Source organism: Panthera uncia, chromosome B4, assembly GCF_023721935.1.
Source record: "Panthera uncia isolate 11264 chromosome B4, Puncia_PCG_1.0, whole genome shotgun sequence".
Classification (NCBI taxonomy): Eukaryota; Metazoa; Chordata; class Mammalia; order Carnivora; family Felidae; genus Panthera; species Panthera uncia.
Window position 1 is genome coordinate 92,077,065 of NC_064809.1, and position 16,895 is coordinate 92,093,959.

Consider the following 16,895-nt stretch of genomic DNA (forward strand, 5'->3'; position numbering starts at 1 on the left):
ATTTTGTGATGATGAAAATGTGCTAGCCATTGGCCGTATGTGGCTATTAGACTTGAAATGTGTTAGCTTTGACTGATTTTTTAATTAATAATTTATAAATTACCTTAGTTTTAAAGCTAAGGCTATTAATTAAATATTAGTGCCATTCCAGACTTTTTGTGTTTACGCTAGTTTTGTATGAGCATATGCTGATGTTTCCTGAACTCTCCTTTATAGCATCCATGTTACAGATCCAGCGCCTTGTTCTACCTCTGCAGTCACAGCTGGGTTAACTAAATTAACTGCGAGAAAGGACAACTGTAATGCAGAGAGGGAGTTTTTACAGGGTGCTACTATACCAGAGGCTTGTGATGGCAGTGACGATATATTTGGGTTGAGTACTGATAGTCTGTCCCGTTTACGAAGCCCATCTGTTTTGGAAGTCAGAGAAAAGGGCTATGAAAGATTAAAAGAAGAACTTGCAAAAGCTCAGAGGGTAAGCAGAAAAGATGCTTTATTCTTCCATGTTTTGTATTTGAAATTAATGTTTACTCATGAAGTGGGGCAACTCAAATGAAATCATTGTAGTTTTATACCTACCTTCTCATATGTGTAGCTTCAGCTCCTGTTGGGCAGCATCTGGGAATCTCTGAAATTGGTGGAGTAGTAGTAAAGAAGCTCATCTAAGATTACTAATTGGAAAAATGAGAGTCTGAAACCACTACATTGCCTGCTCCCTGTCTTACATTAATATTAACACAGATTTGATGGGTTATGTTCCATGTGTGGGTTTTCCCCTTCTTGTATATGGTTGACTTTATGGTCCTTCACTTGAAGTCATTTAGTTCAAGTCATTTTTTTGGGGGGGGGGGATTTGTTTTAGTAATAATTCCCTTTGCCATTCAGCTGGGCTTGAATATTTTCTGAATCTTGGAGAATTTTCCTTTTTTGTTAATTTGTTCTGTTTCCCATTTGGTCATCTTTAAAATTTCTGCTATTCCCAGATTTGTGGCTATGTCTTGCTCTTTTTCTGTGACTGCAATTAAGTTTCAGAGGGAAATTTATAGTGCTAAATATTTATAATTAGAAAAAGGAAAAAGTCTCAAATCAGCAATCTTAAGCTCTCACTTTAAGAACCTAGAAAAAAAGGGGCACCTGGGTGGCTCAGTCGGTTAAGTGTCCGACTTCAGCTCAGGTCATGATCTGACGGTTCGTGAGTTCGAGCCCCATGTTGGGCTCTGTGTTGACAGCTGAAAGCCTGGAGCCTGCTTCAAATTCTGTCTCGCTCTCTCTCCCTGCTCTTCCCCCACTCGTGTGCGCGCTCTCTCTCTCTCTCTCTCTCAAAAATAAATAAAAACATTTTTAAAAATTATAAAAAAAAGAACCTAGAAAAAACAAAAGCAGAGCAAGCAGAAGGAAGAAAATAATAAAGAGCAGAAATCAATGAAATTGACAACAGAAAAACTAGAGAAAATGAATGAAACAAAGTGCTGATTCTTTAAAAAATAATGAAATTGACAAACCTCTCACAAGACTGACAAAGACACAGATTATTAATAGCAGGAATGAAATGGGATATCACTACAGATTCTGTAGACATCAAAAATACAATAAAGGAATAATATGAACAACTTCCTATATAAATTTGACAACTTAGGTCAAATGGGCCAATTCACATTTAGAAACTTGAGAAGATAGGGCATATTTTAAATGTGTAATTTTTAGCATGTTATGACATTTCACAAACACATACTCCTCCTCTCTTGCTACCAGATTTGTCTCTTAAGAGTGTAAATTGTTGTTTGTATCCCTAGTGCTTAGCAGAATTCGGTACGATGCCTGACATTTATGCTTCCTTATGAATGCTTCAGTGAATGGCTGATAGCTAAAATAGCCACACAGATATTTTAAAACATTTCTGGTTAAATATATTTTATCGAAAAGAAAAATCAGTAGCCTTTTTATCTTTTTTCCAAAGGGAAGGGATATGTGATTGTATTTGGCAGAAGCCATCTGGATCAGACTCTGTTGTCTTAATACACAGTAGTAAGTGCAATCACAGTTTATGTAGAGCTGAACTATTGAGCATATATATCTATCATTGAGAATATGTTGTGGTTACTTATTGATGAGAACAGATTGCTAATTTCTTAGCTCCAGTTGAGAATTTCTTTTAAAGTCTTTTATTTGCTGTATTTAGAGGTCCTGTTGAGGTAATTGAAATAGTAATGACATGTGAACATATACATATGGTGAATTATGAATGTACAAGATAGTATTAATACTTAGAGGTTAAGTCTTGAAAATGTCTTGAATATGAAAATATTTCTTGATTGTATCAGCCTGTGAATTAAAATTATGTCAACGACCATTCTCTTTATTCTTTTAAGAGACTACAGAGAGTTATTGTTTTTCCATTCTTTTACCTTTAACCTATTTTTATCTTCTTCTATAAAGTGAGTTTTTTACAGGTGGTATATAGCTATCGTTTTGCTTTTTTATCCATTCTGTTAATCTTTGCCTTTTAATTGGTGTGTTTAGACCATTTACATTTAATGTGATTATTAATATGGTTTTGTTTATATATGCCATCATTACTGTGTTTGTTTTCTGTTTGTTCCATATGTTCCTTTTTCTTCTTTTTCCTTCTTTTATGCTTGCTTTTGGATTAATTCCATATTTTTGCTGATTTCATCTTGTCTCCTTTGGCTTATTAGGTATATATCTTTGTTGTGCTAACTCAATGATTGCATTAGGGTTTATAGTATACATAATTAACTTATCCCTGTTTAGTTTCTAATGACGTTATACTATCTCACATATAATGTAAGAACCTTACAAAAGTGTACTGCCTGTCTCTTCTTTTCCTGCCTTTGTGCTATAATTGTTTTTTGCTCATGATTATATTTTGAACACATAATTGGTTTTCAATACGTTTTGTTGATTAAATGAATGTATATATATGTATGCAGTTACATCATTGTATGAATAGACACACTTGTTAGTTAGGGACATGCTAGCTGCTTATAAGCAACCCCTAAATTTTAGTAACTTAAAGAAGTTAACTTTTATTTATTGACCATTCTGGAATAGATGTGCATAGTTGTTAGGCAGATCTTTATGAAATAATTCAGGGCTCCTTTTTCTTCTGTCTTGGATGTTTGTAATCTTTTGGAATTTTATTATCTATATCTAACCAGTGAGATGAGGGGAAAAGAAATCTTGGAGAAGGCACACTGGCTTCTAAAGAGCCTTGACTTAGAAGTGACACACACAACTTTTGCTCACATTCCATTGCAAACCAATTTCATACTGATACTTAGATGTGTGGTGGGCTAGGAAATGTAGTCCCTACTGGGCAACCACTTCCCAGCAACAAATCCATACCATGTGTAGGGGGAATACTAATGTGATCATTGATTTTGAGGTACAGAGATGCCAGAAATGATACTGTAGTTCTTCACTTGTTTGGCCTTCTGTAGGTCATTGCTGAAGAGCAGTTTTGATGGAATTCTGAAGTAGAAGTTGGGCTTTGGTTTACCTTTTTTAAATGTTGCTTCTTGGGTACTAACCAAAGCAATCTACATATTTACTGCAATTCCTATCAAAATAACGTCAGCATTCTTCACAGAGCTAGAACAAACAATCCTAAAATTTGTATGGTATCAGAAAAGACCCTGAATAGCCAAAGCAATCCTGAAAAAGAAAACCAAAGCTGAAGGCATCATAATTCCGGACTTCAAGCTGTATTACAAAGCTGTAATCATCAAGACAGTATGGTACCAGCATAAGAACAGACGCATAAATCAATGGAACAGAATAGAGAACCCAGAAATGGACCCACAAATGTATGGGCAACTAATCTTTGACAAAGCAGGAAAAGAATATCAAATGGAATAAAGACAGTCTCTTCAGCACGTGGTGCTGGGAAAACTGGACAGCAACATGCAGAAGAATGAGCCTGGACCACTTTCTTACACCATACACAAAAATAAACTTAAAATGGATGAAAGACCTAAACATAAGACAGGAAGCCATCAAAATCCTAGAGGAGAAAGGAGGCAAAAACCTCTTTGACCTCAGCTACAGCAACTTCTTACTTGGCACGTCTCCAGAGGCAAGGGAAACAAAAGCAAAAATGAATTATTGGGGCCTCATAAAGATAAAAGCTTTGGCAAAGGAAACTTCTGCAAAAGGAATAATCAGCAAAGGTAAAAGGCAACTGACAGAATGGGAGAAGATATTTGCAAACAACATATCAGATAAAGGGCCAGTATCCAAAATCTATAAAGAACTTATCAAAATCAACACCTAAAAAACAAATAATCCAGTAAAGAAATGGGCAAAAGACACGAATAGACAGTTTACCACAGAAGATATCTAGATGGTCAGCCGACACATGAAAAAATGCTCAACATCACTCATCATCAGGGAAATACAAATCAAAACCACAATGAGATACCACCTCACACCTGTCAGAATGGCTAAACTTGACAACTCAGGCAACAACAGATATTGGCAAGGATGTGGAGAAAGAGGATGTCTTTTGCACTGCTGGTGGGAATGCCAACTGGTGAGCCACTCTAGAAAACAGTATGGAGGTTCCTCAAAAAATTGAAAATAGAACTATGCTGCAACCCAGCAATTGCACTACTAGGTATGTATCCAAGGGATACAGGAGAGCTGTTTCTTAGGGGCATATGCACCCTAATATTTATAGCAGCACTGTCAAGAGTAGCCAAAATATGGAAAGAGCCCAGGTGTCCATCGACTGATGAACGGATAAAGAAGGTGTGGGTGGGTGGGTGGGGGAATACTATGTGGCAATCAAAAAGAATGAAATTTTGCCATGTGCAACAATGTGAAAGTACACTGTATTATGCTAAGCAAAACAAGAGAAAGACAAATACATGATTTCACTCGTGGAATTTAAGAAACAGATGAACATAGGGAAAGGGAAGCACAAATAAGATAAAAAAACAGAGACAAACCATAAGAGACTCTTAAATACAAAAAACAAACAGGGTGCTGGCAGGGTATTGGGTGGGGGGAAGGTCTAGAAGGGTGAGAGGCATTAAGGAGGACACTTGTTGGGCTGAGCACTGGTTATGTAAGTGATGAATCACTAAATTCTGTTTCTGAAATTATTACACTATATGTTAACTTGGATTTAAATTAAAAATAAATAAAATAAAGTGTTGCTTCCTGGACTCTGTCCCAGATTCTGCTGAAATAATATTATCGTGCTGAGGCTTGGGGATATGCATTTTTAATAAACTCCCTCATTGTTTCTTATATTTACTAAGTGTGAGACCCACTGGTATAATGTGTTACTTTCAGCTTTTAATTATTCTTCCTTAAAAGAGAGTGAAATAACTTGGAAAATAAAATTCAGTGGAATGACTTGCAGCCAGATAAAGTCACTCAAAAACATGTACCTGTATCAAATCCATATTCAGCATGGTTCTACTAACTGTGGCCATGGATGTTCATAAACATGTACTATGTTCTTTTATAAACATATATTTCTTGAGTAACCAAAGTATTAACAGCATTGTTCAAAGCCCTGTAGGGGGCAAAAATAAATTAGACTTGACCCTGTCTTTAAGGTATTTACTAGCTGGGGAGAAAAGACATGTATACACGGTCATGTTTACTGATATGGAGTTGTATATATATATATTTTTTTTTTCCGATTTTAACCTTCATGACACTCATCATTGCCTACTTGTGTGTGAACTTGGTTGTAGTTGTTCATGTTGTGATTAATTCAGTTGAACTCTGTGAGTTGGGTTTATTTGTTGGTCTTAATTACTGGCTTAAATGTCTTCAAAATGACCTCATTATGATAGCATTGAAACAGAAAAATATTTAAAAAAAGAATAAAAATCTCTGTCTCTGTCAGCTTAAAAGGGTTCTTCCTATATGTGTAAAATGAAAATTCCAAGTGGAAAAAAAACATAGTTTCATTGACAGCACTTTTTCTTTCTTGATGTATTATATGTTTATCTTAAATACAATAGTCTTAAGTTTGGAATATACTTGATCAGAGTCCTAATGTTCTGTGGTTTGAGTATCTCTCAAATTTCTTTTCTTTAGTACTACCACTCTAAATTTGTATCTGCTGCTAAAGTATACCAGTGATCAGTGAACTGTTTTTCTTGTATCTAGTCTTTTTTTTTTAACCTCTCTACACTTCCAAGTTACCATTTTGAATTGCAGATCTGATTGTTGCTATCCTGTTTAAAATCTTTCAGTGACTTCCCATTTGCCTTTGAGATAATTTCCCTTTGTCTTTAAAGGAAATCCTGATTTCCAAGGCAGTGCTTTTCAGGACAGGTCATAAACCTAACTTGCTGGCATTATCTTTTTGTGGTGGTTATCCCTCCTCGTCTTTAGCTACTATAAAACATACTCTTTTATTTCTTCCTCTGCATTTGGCAAACTCCTACTTTTTCTGGTATGTATGCATCACTATAGTCCTTATCAAATAGCCACGTGAATCTGTTTAAAGATTTGCTACGCTGAACAGGAAAATCATTAATGGGGGTTTACCCCTTTTCTAAGTGTCCCCAGCACCTAGATGAATGCCTGATGCTAACAGAAGAATCAGCATTCAATCAACACAAAATTAATGTTTCTTGAAGGAATGAAGCTTGAATAACTATGTTACGGTGTAACATTCTGATAATGAAAAGTACAAATTCTGAGAAATAGTCACACGGATTACAAATTCAACTTCACATAGGTAGACTGAGAATAGACATTGAGGCATAGAGAGAAAGTAGTCAGACATTTACGTGGAAAAGGTTAAACCAGATGGATGGGCTCAGATGGGGAGTGAAACGAGTGAATCAGGCCAGTTTTACTCTAGAGTATGGATCAAGGGAGATAACTCGAAAGGGAAATTGAGCACGTGTTGTAGAGGGCCTTTAGTATTACAGTGAAGTCCATGCCACTTTGGTAAATGATAGGGAGCTATTCAAGAATTTTGCCTTCATGAACAACAGTGTGTTGCTCTAGTGGATTGGAAATTTCTCTAGGGGCAGTATCTTAGCTGGTTTTGTATCCTGAGGGATTACCATAGGGACCACCTAGTAGGAAATGTTGAATAAATTGGCTTAGTTTTCATAGGAAATTGTAAAATAGTGAAATTTTAGAGTTTGAAAGAATCTGGCATTAGATTTATGCAGTTACAGATTTAAAAATGAACTCAGGGAGAATTGGCATCTTTATGAGATCTTTCTACTCAAAAACATGGTGTGTCCTTCCTGTTTGTTTAGGACTACTTCTGTATTTTTGTATTTGGCAGTATTTTAAAGTTTTCATTTTGCATTGTGGTCTTCAGCGTTCTGAAGTTTTGTCATCAGTGATTTTTGCCCTGTATTCTGATATCAAGATTCAGATTCTTATTTTATTTTTATTTGTATTACGTTTTAAAGCATACTTCGCCCATTTTTTTTTTTAATCTGTCTGAATCACTTTGTTTTAGGCGTGTCTCTTATGTATGCAGTACAGAGATAAATTTTGTTTTTTTAAGCCAATCTGAAAATCATTTTCTTTTAATTAGGTGAGTTACGCCCATGAACGTTTATTGATAAATTTGTTACGTTTGGGCTGGTTTCTGTCACATAGCTTTCAGATGTCTCCTGGGTGTGTATGCAGACCCTTATGTGCTCTGTTTTCTTCGTGTCTTCTTCCTTTTTGGTGTTTTGGAAGGTTTGATTTCCGTTCTAGTTGTTACTTTCCTTTAATCAAAGATGTATATATCTCCTAGCCTTTCTTGAGATACTGCCTTTGTTCACTGCCATAAGCAATACTGAAATTATCTAGTTCCTGTTTATTTCTCTTGTATCATTGAATTTTAAAGTTTTATCTCAGTTTTAATATCTTGCTCTTAGATATGTTTAGGTTTATACTAGTTAAGTTGTGAGTCTCAAGTTGTATACCTTTGCTCCCCATGAATATTTGAGAAGTTTATGACTTTAATTTCATCTCTTATTTGTGTGTGTGTATGTGTATTATTTAAAAAAATTGTTTTTAACATTTTTATGTTAAGAGACAGAGACAGGGTGCTAGCAGGGGAGGGGCAGAGAGAGAGGGAGCCACAGAATCAGAATCAGGCTCCAGGCTCTGAGCTATCAGCACAGAGCCTGATGCCGGGCTCGAACCCACAAACTGCGAGATCTGAAGTCAGATGCTCAACTGACTGAGCCACCCAGGTGCCTCAATGTTTGTTATTTTATATTCCTAAAGCTCATCACATTTAAGTAGCTGTTTTGTCAGCTCTATCCCTTTTTTTTTTTAATTTTTTTTTTCCAACGTTTTTTATTTATTTTTTGGGACAGAGAGAGAGCATGAACGGGGGAGGGGCAGAGAGAGAGGGAGACACAGAATCGGAAACAGGCTCTAGGCTCCGAGCCATCAGCCCAGAGCCTGACACGGGGCTCGAACTCACGGACCGTGAGATCGTGACCTGGCTGAAGTTGGACGCTTAACCAACTGCGCCACCCAGGCGCCCCAGCTCTATCCCTTTTTAAAAAACAGACTTAATTTTTTTAGAGCGGTTTTAGGTTCACCTAAAATTGAGAGAGAAATACAGAGTTCCCATACACCTGCACGGTCCCTCAGCACTATCCAATCCCACCCCAGGATGATATATTTATTATAATCAATGACCCTATATTGGCATATCACTGTCCCCCCAAATCCAGAATTTATATTAGGGTTTCCTTGGTGTTCTGTATTCTATGGATTTTGACAAGTGTGTAATGACATGTATTGACAGTTGTAGTATTACCCAGAATAGTTTCACTGCCCTGAAAATCCTCTAAACCTGTTTATTCCTCCCTACCCCCAAATTCTGGCAATGATTGATGTTTTTATGGTCTCCATAGTTTTACCTTCTCCAGAATGTCATAGTTGGAATCAGAGTATGTAGCCTTTTCAGATTAGATGCTTTTATTTAATAATACGCATTTATTTGCCTCCATGTCTTTTCATGGCTTGGTAGCTCATTTCCTTTTAATGCTGAGTAATATTCCATTATCTCAACGTACCACAGTTTATTCATTCACCTACTGAAGGACATTTGGGTTGTTTCCAAGTTTTGGCAATTAGGAATGTATAAACATCTGTGTACAGGTTTTTGTGGAAATCTGTTCCCAACTCCTTTGGGTAAATACTAAGGAGTGCAGTTGCTGGATCATATGGTAAGAGTGTGTTTAATTTTATAAAAAGCAGCCGAACTGTCTTTTAACCTAGCTGAGCCATGCTAAATTCCCAATGTATGGGAGAGCCTGTTGCTTCCCATTCTTGTCAGCATTTGGTATTGTCAGTGTTCTGGATTTTGGACGCTATTGATAGGTGTGTGATGATATCATTGTTGTTTTAATTTGCATTTCGTGATGACCTGTAATACAGAATATCTTTTCATATGCTTATTTGCCTTCTTTATATCTTCTTTGTTGAATTGTCTCTTCAGGTATTTTGCCCATTTTTTAATCCGGTTGTTTGTTTTCTTACTGTTGAGTTTTAAGAATGTCTATATTTTTGATAATAGTCTCTTATCAGGTATGTCTTTCGCAGAAATTTTCTCCCAGGCTTGTCTTTTCGTTCTCTTGATATCGTCATCTTTTAGTTGTAGTTCTACAGTTAAATATGTTTGCTTCTCACCCTCAGTCCTTAGCGTTAAAGCTTCTCCAGCTTCTTCTGGATTTTCTGAATCTCATTCTTTACTTGGTCACTCAGTCACTCATAGGAGAGAGATTCTCTGAAGTTTTGCAGGTTTATAACTCTTTGTCTCTGACTTTATACTTTGGCTAAATATAAAATTCTCATTTCACAGTGTTTCCCTTGACTATCTTAAAAATGTTATTCTGGGGGTACTTGGGTGGCTCAGTCAGTTGAGTGTCCAACTTCGGCCCAGGTCATGATCTCATGGTTCGGGAGTTCGAGCCTCACATCTGGCTCTCTGCTGTCAGCACAGAGCCTGCTTCTGATCCTCTGTTCCCCTCTCCCTGCTCCTCTCCTACCTGCACTCTCTCAAAAATAAAGTTAAATATTTTTAAAAAATGTTATTCTGGTGTTTTCTAGCATAAACTGCTGTTGGCATTTTAATACCAATCTGATTACCTTATAGGTGACTTGGATTGTGTTTAACTTTTTTATAATGGTAACTTCACATATTTGTGTTTGTTTTTCATATTTAAATGAATTGGATTTTCCTGGACTGTTAGGAGGAGGTTCCTGTGAAGGAGGAGGATAAACCAAGGAGTTTCATGTTCAAAGAGTTTTCCCTTCTGTTGTTATTGGTGTATCTGTGTCACCACTTCTGTCTTTCAGAGGTAAACCTTGTTCAGGAAGGTTTTCTCCTCTAGCCCAGTGCCTCTGCAAACTTTACAGGCTTAACATTATCTCTAAAAATGATATTTCTAGTAGAAATATAAGAAAAGATAATTATTTTTTCTTACACTACTTTCTGCGATCCTTTGGAACCTTGCCACCCTCTTTCTCCTTTGATATCTTAGCCTTCTTTCTATGTCCATTATTCCTGTCCTGCAGTTTGGTTTCAGATTCCAAGAGTTTTTCCCTTGGGGTGGGCTTTGTACTAGAAGGGTCTCTTTGCTGAATGCTGCGTGATTCCTCAGAGTTTAGGGCATTACAGCACTGTTTGCTGTGTCAGGACTACATACACATTTTTGCATTCCACCTGCAACTTGGAGCCTGTGAAAACCTTTTCCTTTTTCTCCATTTGTTCTCATACTTGTTCTCCCAGTTTTCAGAGAGGCTGAGTCCTCTCCTTTGGGGTATTTGTAATGATTTTTGGGTTCTGAGGCTTCATACGATACCTCTGTAGTCACTTCCACTTCCTGCTGTCCCTTCCACATAGCCGCTGATTCTTTGGTGTTGGTAGTGTAGCCACGTTCTCTCACAGTCTAAGATTTGTGGGGATTTCCTTCCGTAGTTTTGTTGAAGGTGTACTCATTGGGTTCTTCTGACCTTCCAGTTGGTATATTTGATTTTCAGGAGTTGCCCTTGGGGGATTCTATGCTGCCACCACAATTACAACACAACAAATCCATGATTTCATTAGTGTAATTGTGACCAATATATAGGAAGGTGGGATTTTTTTTTAGCCCTAAATTTGAAAGATTAATTTAGGACAACATATAAAATTGCATATTATTTACATCTTAATAAGGGATTTTTTAAACATCTATTTGATGCCTTTTGAGAACTCATGTATAAATATTAGGAAGTGATTTTGTCGTTAACATTTTTCTTAGTTTTAAATGCAAATATGTTTCATTCACTTCTGGTTGCAGGGCTAAATGGGTATAGTCTACTAATGGAAATTTTAGACTAATTGCCATATGGTACATAGTTATCTATAAGTGAACAAATTTTAAAATAAACTTGAAAAAACCACACTGAACTTTTATTGAGATGGATAAGCGTAATTAAAGAAATTCCCTCCTGGATGGAAATAAGTATCTTCAGAGAACAGTTAAGGGGAAAAAGAGTGAAGTTATTGAATTGTATATTTCACATATAATATGTAATCTTAATCTTTGTATGTCTCATGACAGAAACATTAAAATTTAAATATGTAAGTTGGAAATATTTGTAATTTTAGACTTGCCTCATTGTTTTCCACACAGCAAGTGCTAGATCAACATTTTCAGTGTGAACCTTAGGAGGGGACAGTATTAATATTTTGTAATTTTATTAGTAAAGATTATGTAGTCTGTTGAATCTAACTTCAAACTATGGAGATTCAAAGTAAAATGATCAATTTCTCATAGGAACTGAAGTTAAAAGATGAAGAGTGTGAGAGGCTTTCTAAAGTACGAGATCAACTCGGACAGGAACTGGAGGAGCTCACAGCCAGTCTGTTTGAGGTTGGTCTATTTATGTCTTGGCCAAGAGCAACGTCTTGCTTTTTTTATATTCATAGAATTGTTCTTTGAGGGAATCTTGGAAAAGTAATGCTTAGCTTTACATAGTTTCTAAATCATCTAAGAAAAATGAAATCTTTAAGATGGAGTCTCCAATTTAAAATGATGGGAAAAGGAAAAGATACCATAAGCTACCAGTATCAATCAGGTTGTTTAAAAATGCCCATGTGGGAAGAAAGGTTGTAAATTTTAATTCTGTTTTTATCAAGTATTTAGGGGCTACTTTAAGATAATCTTACAATGTGACTCCAGAACAAAGATGGGAAACCCTTGAGGTAGCTATCTGATAGGTGATGGTTTGAGGATTGTTAGAAAGCATACCTACTTGTTAGAAAGCATACCTACTTGTTAGAAGGCACACTTCACCTACCTTTCTTTCTTTCTTTTTTTTAAGTTTATTTATTTTTGAGAGAGCGATTGGGGTGGGGGGGAGGGGGGAAGGATCCCAAGCTGTGCTATCAGCACAGAGCCTGACATGGGGCTCGATCTCACGGTTCGCAAGATCATGACCTGACCTGAGATCAGGAGTTGGGTGCTTAACCGACTGAGCCACTCACGCATTCCCACACTTATCTCCCTCCTGCCAACAGGACCAAAATTTCTGCCCAGTTCTAGCAGTGTTTCTCATTAAGGGTTCCACTGACATTGTCATTTTGCATTTTTTGACATATTAATCAGGGTTCTCCAGAGACACAGAAACCAATAAGATGTGTATATAGAAAGAGATTGATCTAAGAAATCAGCACCCGCGATTATGGAAGCTGGCTGTTCCCAAAACCTGCAGAGTGAGTTAACAGGCTGAAGACCCAGGAGAGCTCATGGTGTAGTTATAGTCCAGGTACACAGGTCTGAGAAACCTGAGAACTGATGGTGCAGTTCTATTCCTAAGGCTGACAGGCTTGAGGTGCAACAAGAACTGATGTTTCACTTGGATTTTGAAGGCAGGAAGACTTCTCTTGTACTCCGTGGGGATCAGCCTTTTTGTTCTGTTCAGTCCTTCAACTGATTGGATGAAGCCCAACCACAGTATGGAGAACAGTCTGCCTTATCTCACATACCAATTCAGATGTTAATCTCAGAAACACTTCCACAGAAACACCCAGAATAATGTTTGACCAAATATCTGGGCATCAAGTGGCCTAGTCAAGTTGACGCATAAAATTAACCATCGTACTTAGTGTTGGCCCTAAGATAAAAGTTCCTTATTCAGAAAGGTTGATGTGTTACTGGAATGACTACTGTCATTATCACATCAATAATTTCTTTTTTTTCCTCTAAAAATTTGTTTTTAAAACTTTGTAGTAAAAGATTTTAGAAAAATTTCTTCCGTTTTTGTTGTTTTTATTTATGCAACATTTTTTTCAGTTTTAGAGGTATGCGTATTTTCTTACATAATTGTAATCCTAATATATTTTGTATTTTTTCTTCAAATAACATGTTTTTGTGTTAACTTACATGGTCATTGCAGTGATAGTCCTAATCTATCAACTTGCATACTCCACCATTTTTAATGTTGTAAGTAACATTAAATTACTTAAATTTAATGTTAAATTTAAGGTTAAATGGGGGTTTCTTCAGATGTGGACTTTTCTGTGCCACACACCTTTGGCCCCTCCTCTGTCTTTTTTGGGATCATTTTCTTTCATGAACATTGGAAAACTGATCTATTATTATTTTTTGTTAGCTAGTCCTCAGAGATGAGAGAAAGATAAATGTAAGGATGGGAAGAGTGGGGAATTAAAGCTCTAGAAGACAAGAGCTATAGGACTTGTCACATTTTTGTTTGCAGAAGGGGTGTGCAGAAACCTTAGACTTTTTCATCCAGTATTGTCTGGCCAGAAAAATTTCATAATGATGTATAGGTACTAGATAAGAAAGCAAATGTGTTAAATTTCTCACGTGCCTGCCCATAATTTTAGCCTTGCTTAGTTCCTCTTGTTTGCACTTGTATGTATATTCTATTAGATGAAGTAGGAGGAGAACAAACAGGAGAAACTTCTCCCTCTCCATAGTGGGATGTGAAGGAACAGAAATGCTGGTTTTGCAATGAATGAAAAAGTTTACCAAAAAAAGGTTTTGGGTCCCTGATCTATCCCTGATCCTACAATGGCTAATAACCTTGATACTATGTATTCTTTCTGGGAAAGAAGTTACATTAATTAAAGATGATTTCAGTAATGAAGAGAATTGTCTTCAAACCAGTTATTTATGAATTTTGTGAAAAGGTGCTAAACATTTTTCTGTGGTCTTTTTAGTTATGCCTTCATGATCTCAGTTTACCATTGTATTATGAAAAAGCTTTTTGCTTGCATTTTAGGTATATGTACATACAGTTTTTTAAGAATTAAATGTTATTTTGAATAAACAATTTGTACAACTTTGGCAAACTTAACATGTAACTTCAAATTAGGAGTTTGTTGTGTATGAATCATCTTGAATATAATATACTTTGTAGCAAAGTTGTGTCTTAAAAAAACTATCAAAAATAAGAACTTTAAAGTTATATAGACGTATTCCCACCTAGTATCTCAGATTTTGAGATAATATAGAATGAAATCAGTTGAAATAATGCTTTACAAAGAAAAAAAGAGGGGTAGCCTTAAGATTTTTTTTTTTTTTTTACATTTTGTCAACCACTTTTAGTAAATGTCTATAATATGCCTAGTTTTCTCTCTGTAATGCCATGAGGCATATAATGAAAATTATTGTCATTTTATCTGTGAGGAAAATGAGGCATAGGAAGTTAAGGAACAATGTTGGGATTCAAATTCATAACCCCAACCCTTACTTTAAGTACTATGGAAATCATAAATGGGACTTCTCTTCGTCTGAAGCCACAGAAGAGGAGTCATCATTGAGGACTCTCCTTTTTCTCACATTCAGACTGTCCGTATTTTACAAGCCTTTAGTATTTATTACCTAGCCCAGTAGATGCCACATTTTTTGATCATGTACTCAATCTATAAAAGAACAATTTGAGCATGTACCTTTATTATGATGAAGATACGTAATATTGAGAATTACCTATGTGACAGGCACTGTTTTAAAAGCATATATACTTACTTATAAATTACATGTATATACTAATATATATAAATTGTTACATAAATTATAAAACACCAGTTTATAAAGCAACTCAATCATAAATGCTTATTTTTTATAATAGTACAGAAATGTTTTATTCTCACTAAAATATGTTGTGCGTATGTATATATTTTTTTAGTGAAAGTAGTAGACTTGCATATGTTACCTTGTTCTAGAGAATTTTAATCTTAATTTATGATTCAGATGAAGTTCTGGTCTAAATTTCATATTTTAAATTAAATGTAATGCAGCTAATAACTCACAAATACATGGATCCAAATGGAAGAAATACATCTTTCTCTATATTAAATCATTATACTGAATTTTCAGTTCCATTCCTGGTTATGTGAAACTTTTTCTAGAATATTCTCTAGTGAATTTGTATTCTCTAATACCAACGATGTCTTTGTGAATTAATCAGCAAATGTTGAGTTTAAACGTTATTTTAAAGAAAGAGTAAAAACACCTTCATTTGAATCACTGCTAACCAGATAGGAAAAAAATTGTTTTCAAATTCTGGAAGTGTATAGACATGAATGTTTATATCAGGTCTGCAAACTACAGCCTGTCTTTACTTTTGTGCAGCCTTATGAGCCAAGATTGGTTTTTACACTTTCGAGTGGTTAGGGAAAAGAATCAAGAGAGTATTTTGTGACATGCAACCTGAAATTCAGACTTCAGTGCTGATAAATGTTTATTGAAGCGGCCACGTTCACTGTCCACGTGTTGTCTGTGGCTGCTTTCACACTGCAGTAGCAGGGTTGAGTATTACAGCAGAGACTGTATGGCTCATAAAGCCCAAACTGCTTACTGTGTGACCTTTTACAGAAAAAGTTTGCTGACTCCTGGTGTACCTGATACTTGCATTTTTTTCAGCTTTCAGAATGGCAGAGTGATAGAAAATTTTCCAACTTGTTTTGAATCTACTTTTTGATGTCTTTTGTCAACTTGCAAAACCCTATACGTTATCTTTTTAGCTGTTGCTTCTGCCTCCTTCTAGCTCTCTTACCTTTCCATTTGGGACCCCAGGGACGCTCTTTTATTGTATCCCTCATATCACTAAGGGAAAAGGCACCCCAAATTCCAGCTCTCTTTGGGTTTACATCTTCTCCTGGATCTTGGTCCCCTAGTTCTTTACTTTTGTTAGTTCTCTGATGCCTTCAGACACATTTAAAAAAATTTTGTCCTTGTCCAGCTTTTCTGTTTATTCTCTATGTGAAGTTTGGTCCAAATTGCATAGTCTGCTATTAAGGAAGGCAGAGTGCATTTCCAAACATTTAAACAGATAATCTCTCCTTCACATGAGTTACTTTTGCGTTTATAGTTAAAATGTCACTTATCCTGAAGGGTCAGATGAGATATGTTTATTATTTTGAAAATATCTTCCAAATAGAGATCTGTTGACAGCCACTTGTCAGAAGAATTCAGCAAATCTGGAACGTTTATTATTTTTAAAAGAAAAATGCATACCTCATTATTAAATTGGCAGCTCTTAAGGACTTTGTTACAAGATAACCAGCGTAATTGTGCTTGGAAGATTTTCAGTTCATCTCATTTCATTATAAAGCATTGATAGTAAAGCATCTCTTATTTAAGCTAATGTGATCTGTAAATTCATATTATGGGCATGTAAACAAACTGCAGTTCACTACAGCACTGGAAAAGCAAATGAACAAATGGGCATGCTGCTGTCAACTCTGATGTGGAGAATGTCTACTCTTCCACTGAAAAGTTGACAGACTTAGTAAGGATGCCATTGTCAAACATATATTAAATGTCTTTGAAGCTGATTTCCTTCCTTGCTTCCTCCTTTCCTTCCTTCCCCCCTCTCTCTCTCTCTCTCTCTCTCTCTCTCTCTCTCTCTCTCTCTCT

General features: G+C 36.0%; 1 protein-coding gene across 5 annotated transcripts in view; it reads left to right on the forward strand.

The window, feature by feature from the left end:
• Positions 1-16,895, forward strand: part of RAB3IP (RAB3A interacting protein) — a 48,471-nt gene that overhangs the window by 17,772 nt on the left and 13,804 nt on the right. For all 5 annotated transcript variants that reach the window (XM_049627416.1, XM_049627419.1, XM_049627415.1 and 2 more), the window contains 2 exons: positions 217-475; positions 11,787-11,882. In XM_049627416.1, coding sequence (XP_049483373.1) covers positions 217-475; positions 11,787-11,882 — 355 coding nt within the window. The remainder of the gene's footprint in view (positions 1-216; positions 476-11,786; positions 11,883-16,895) is intronic.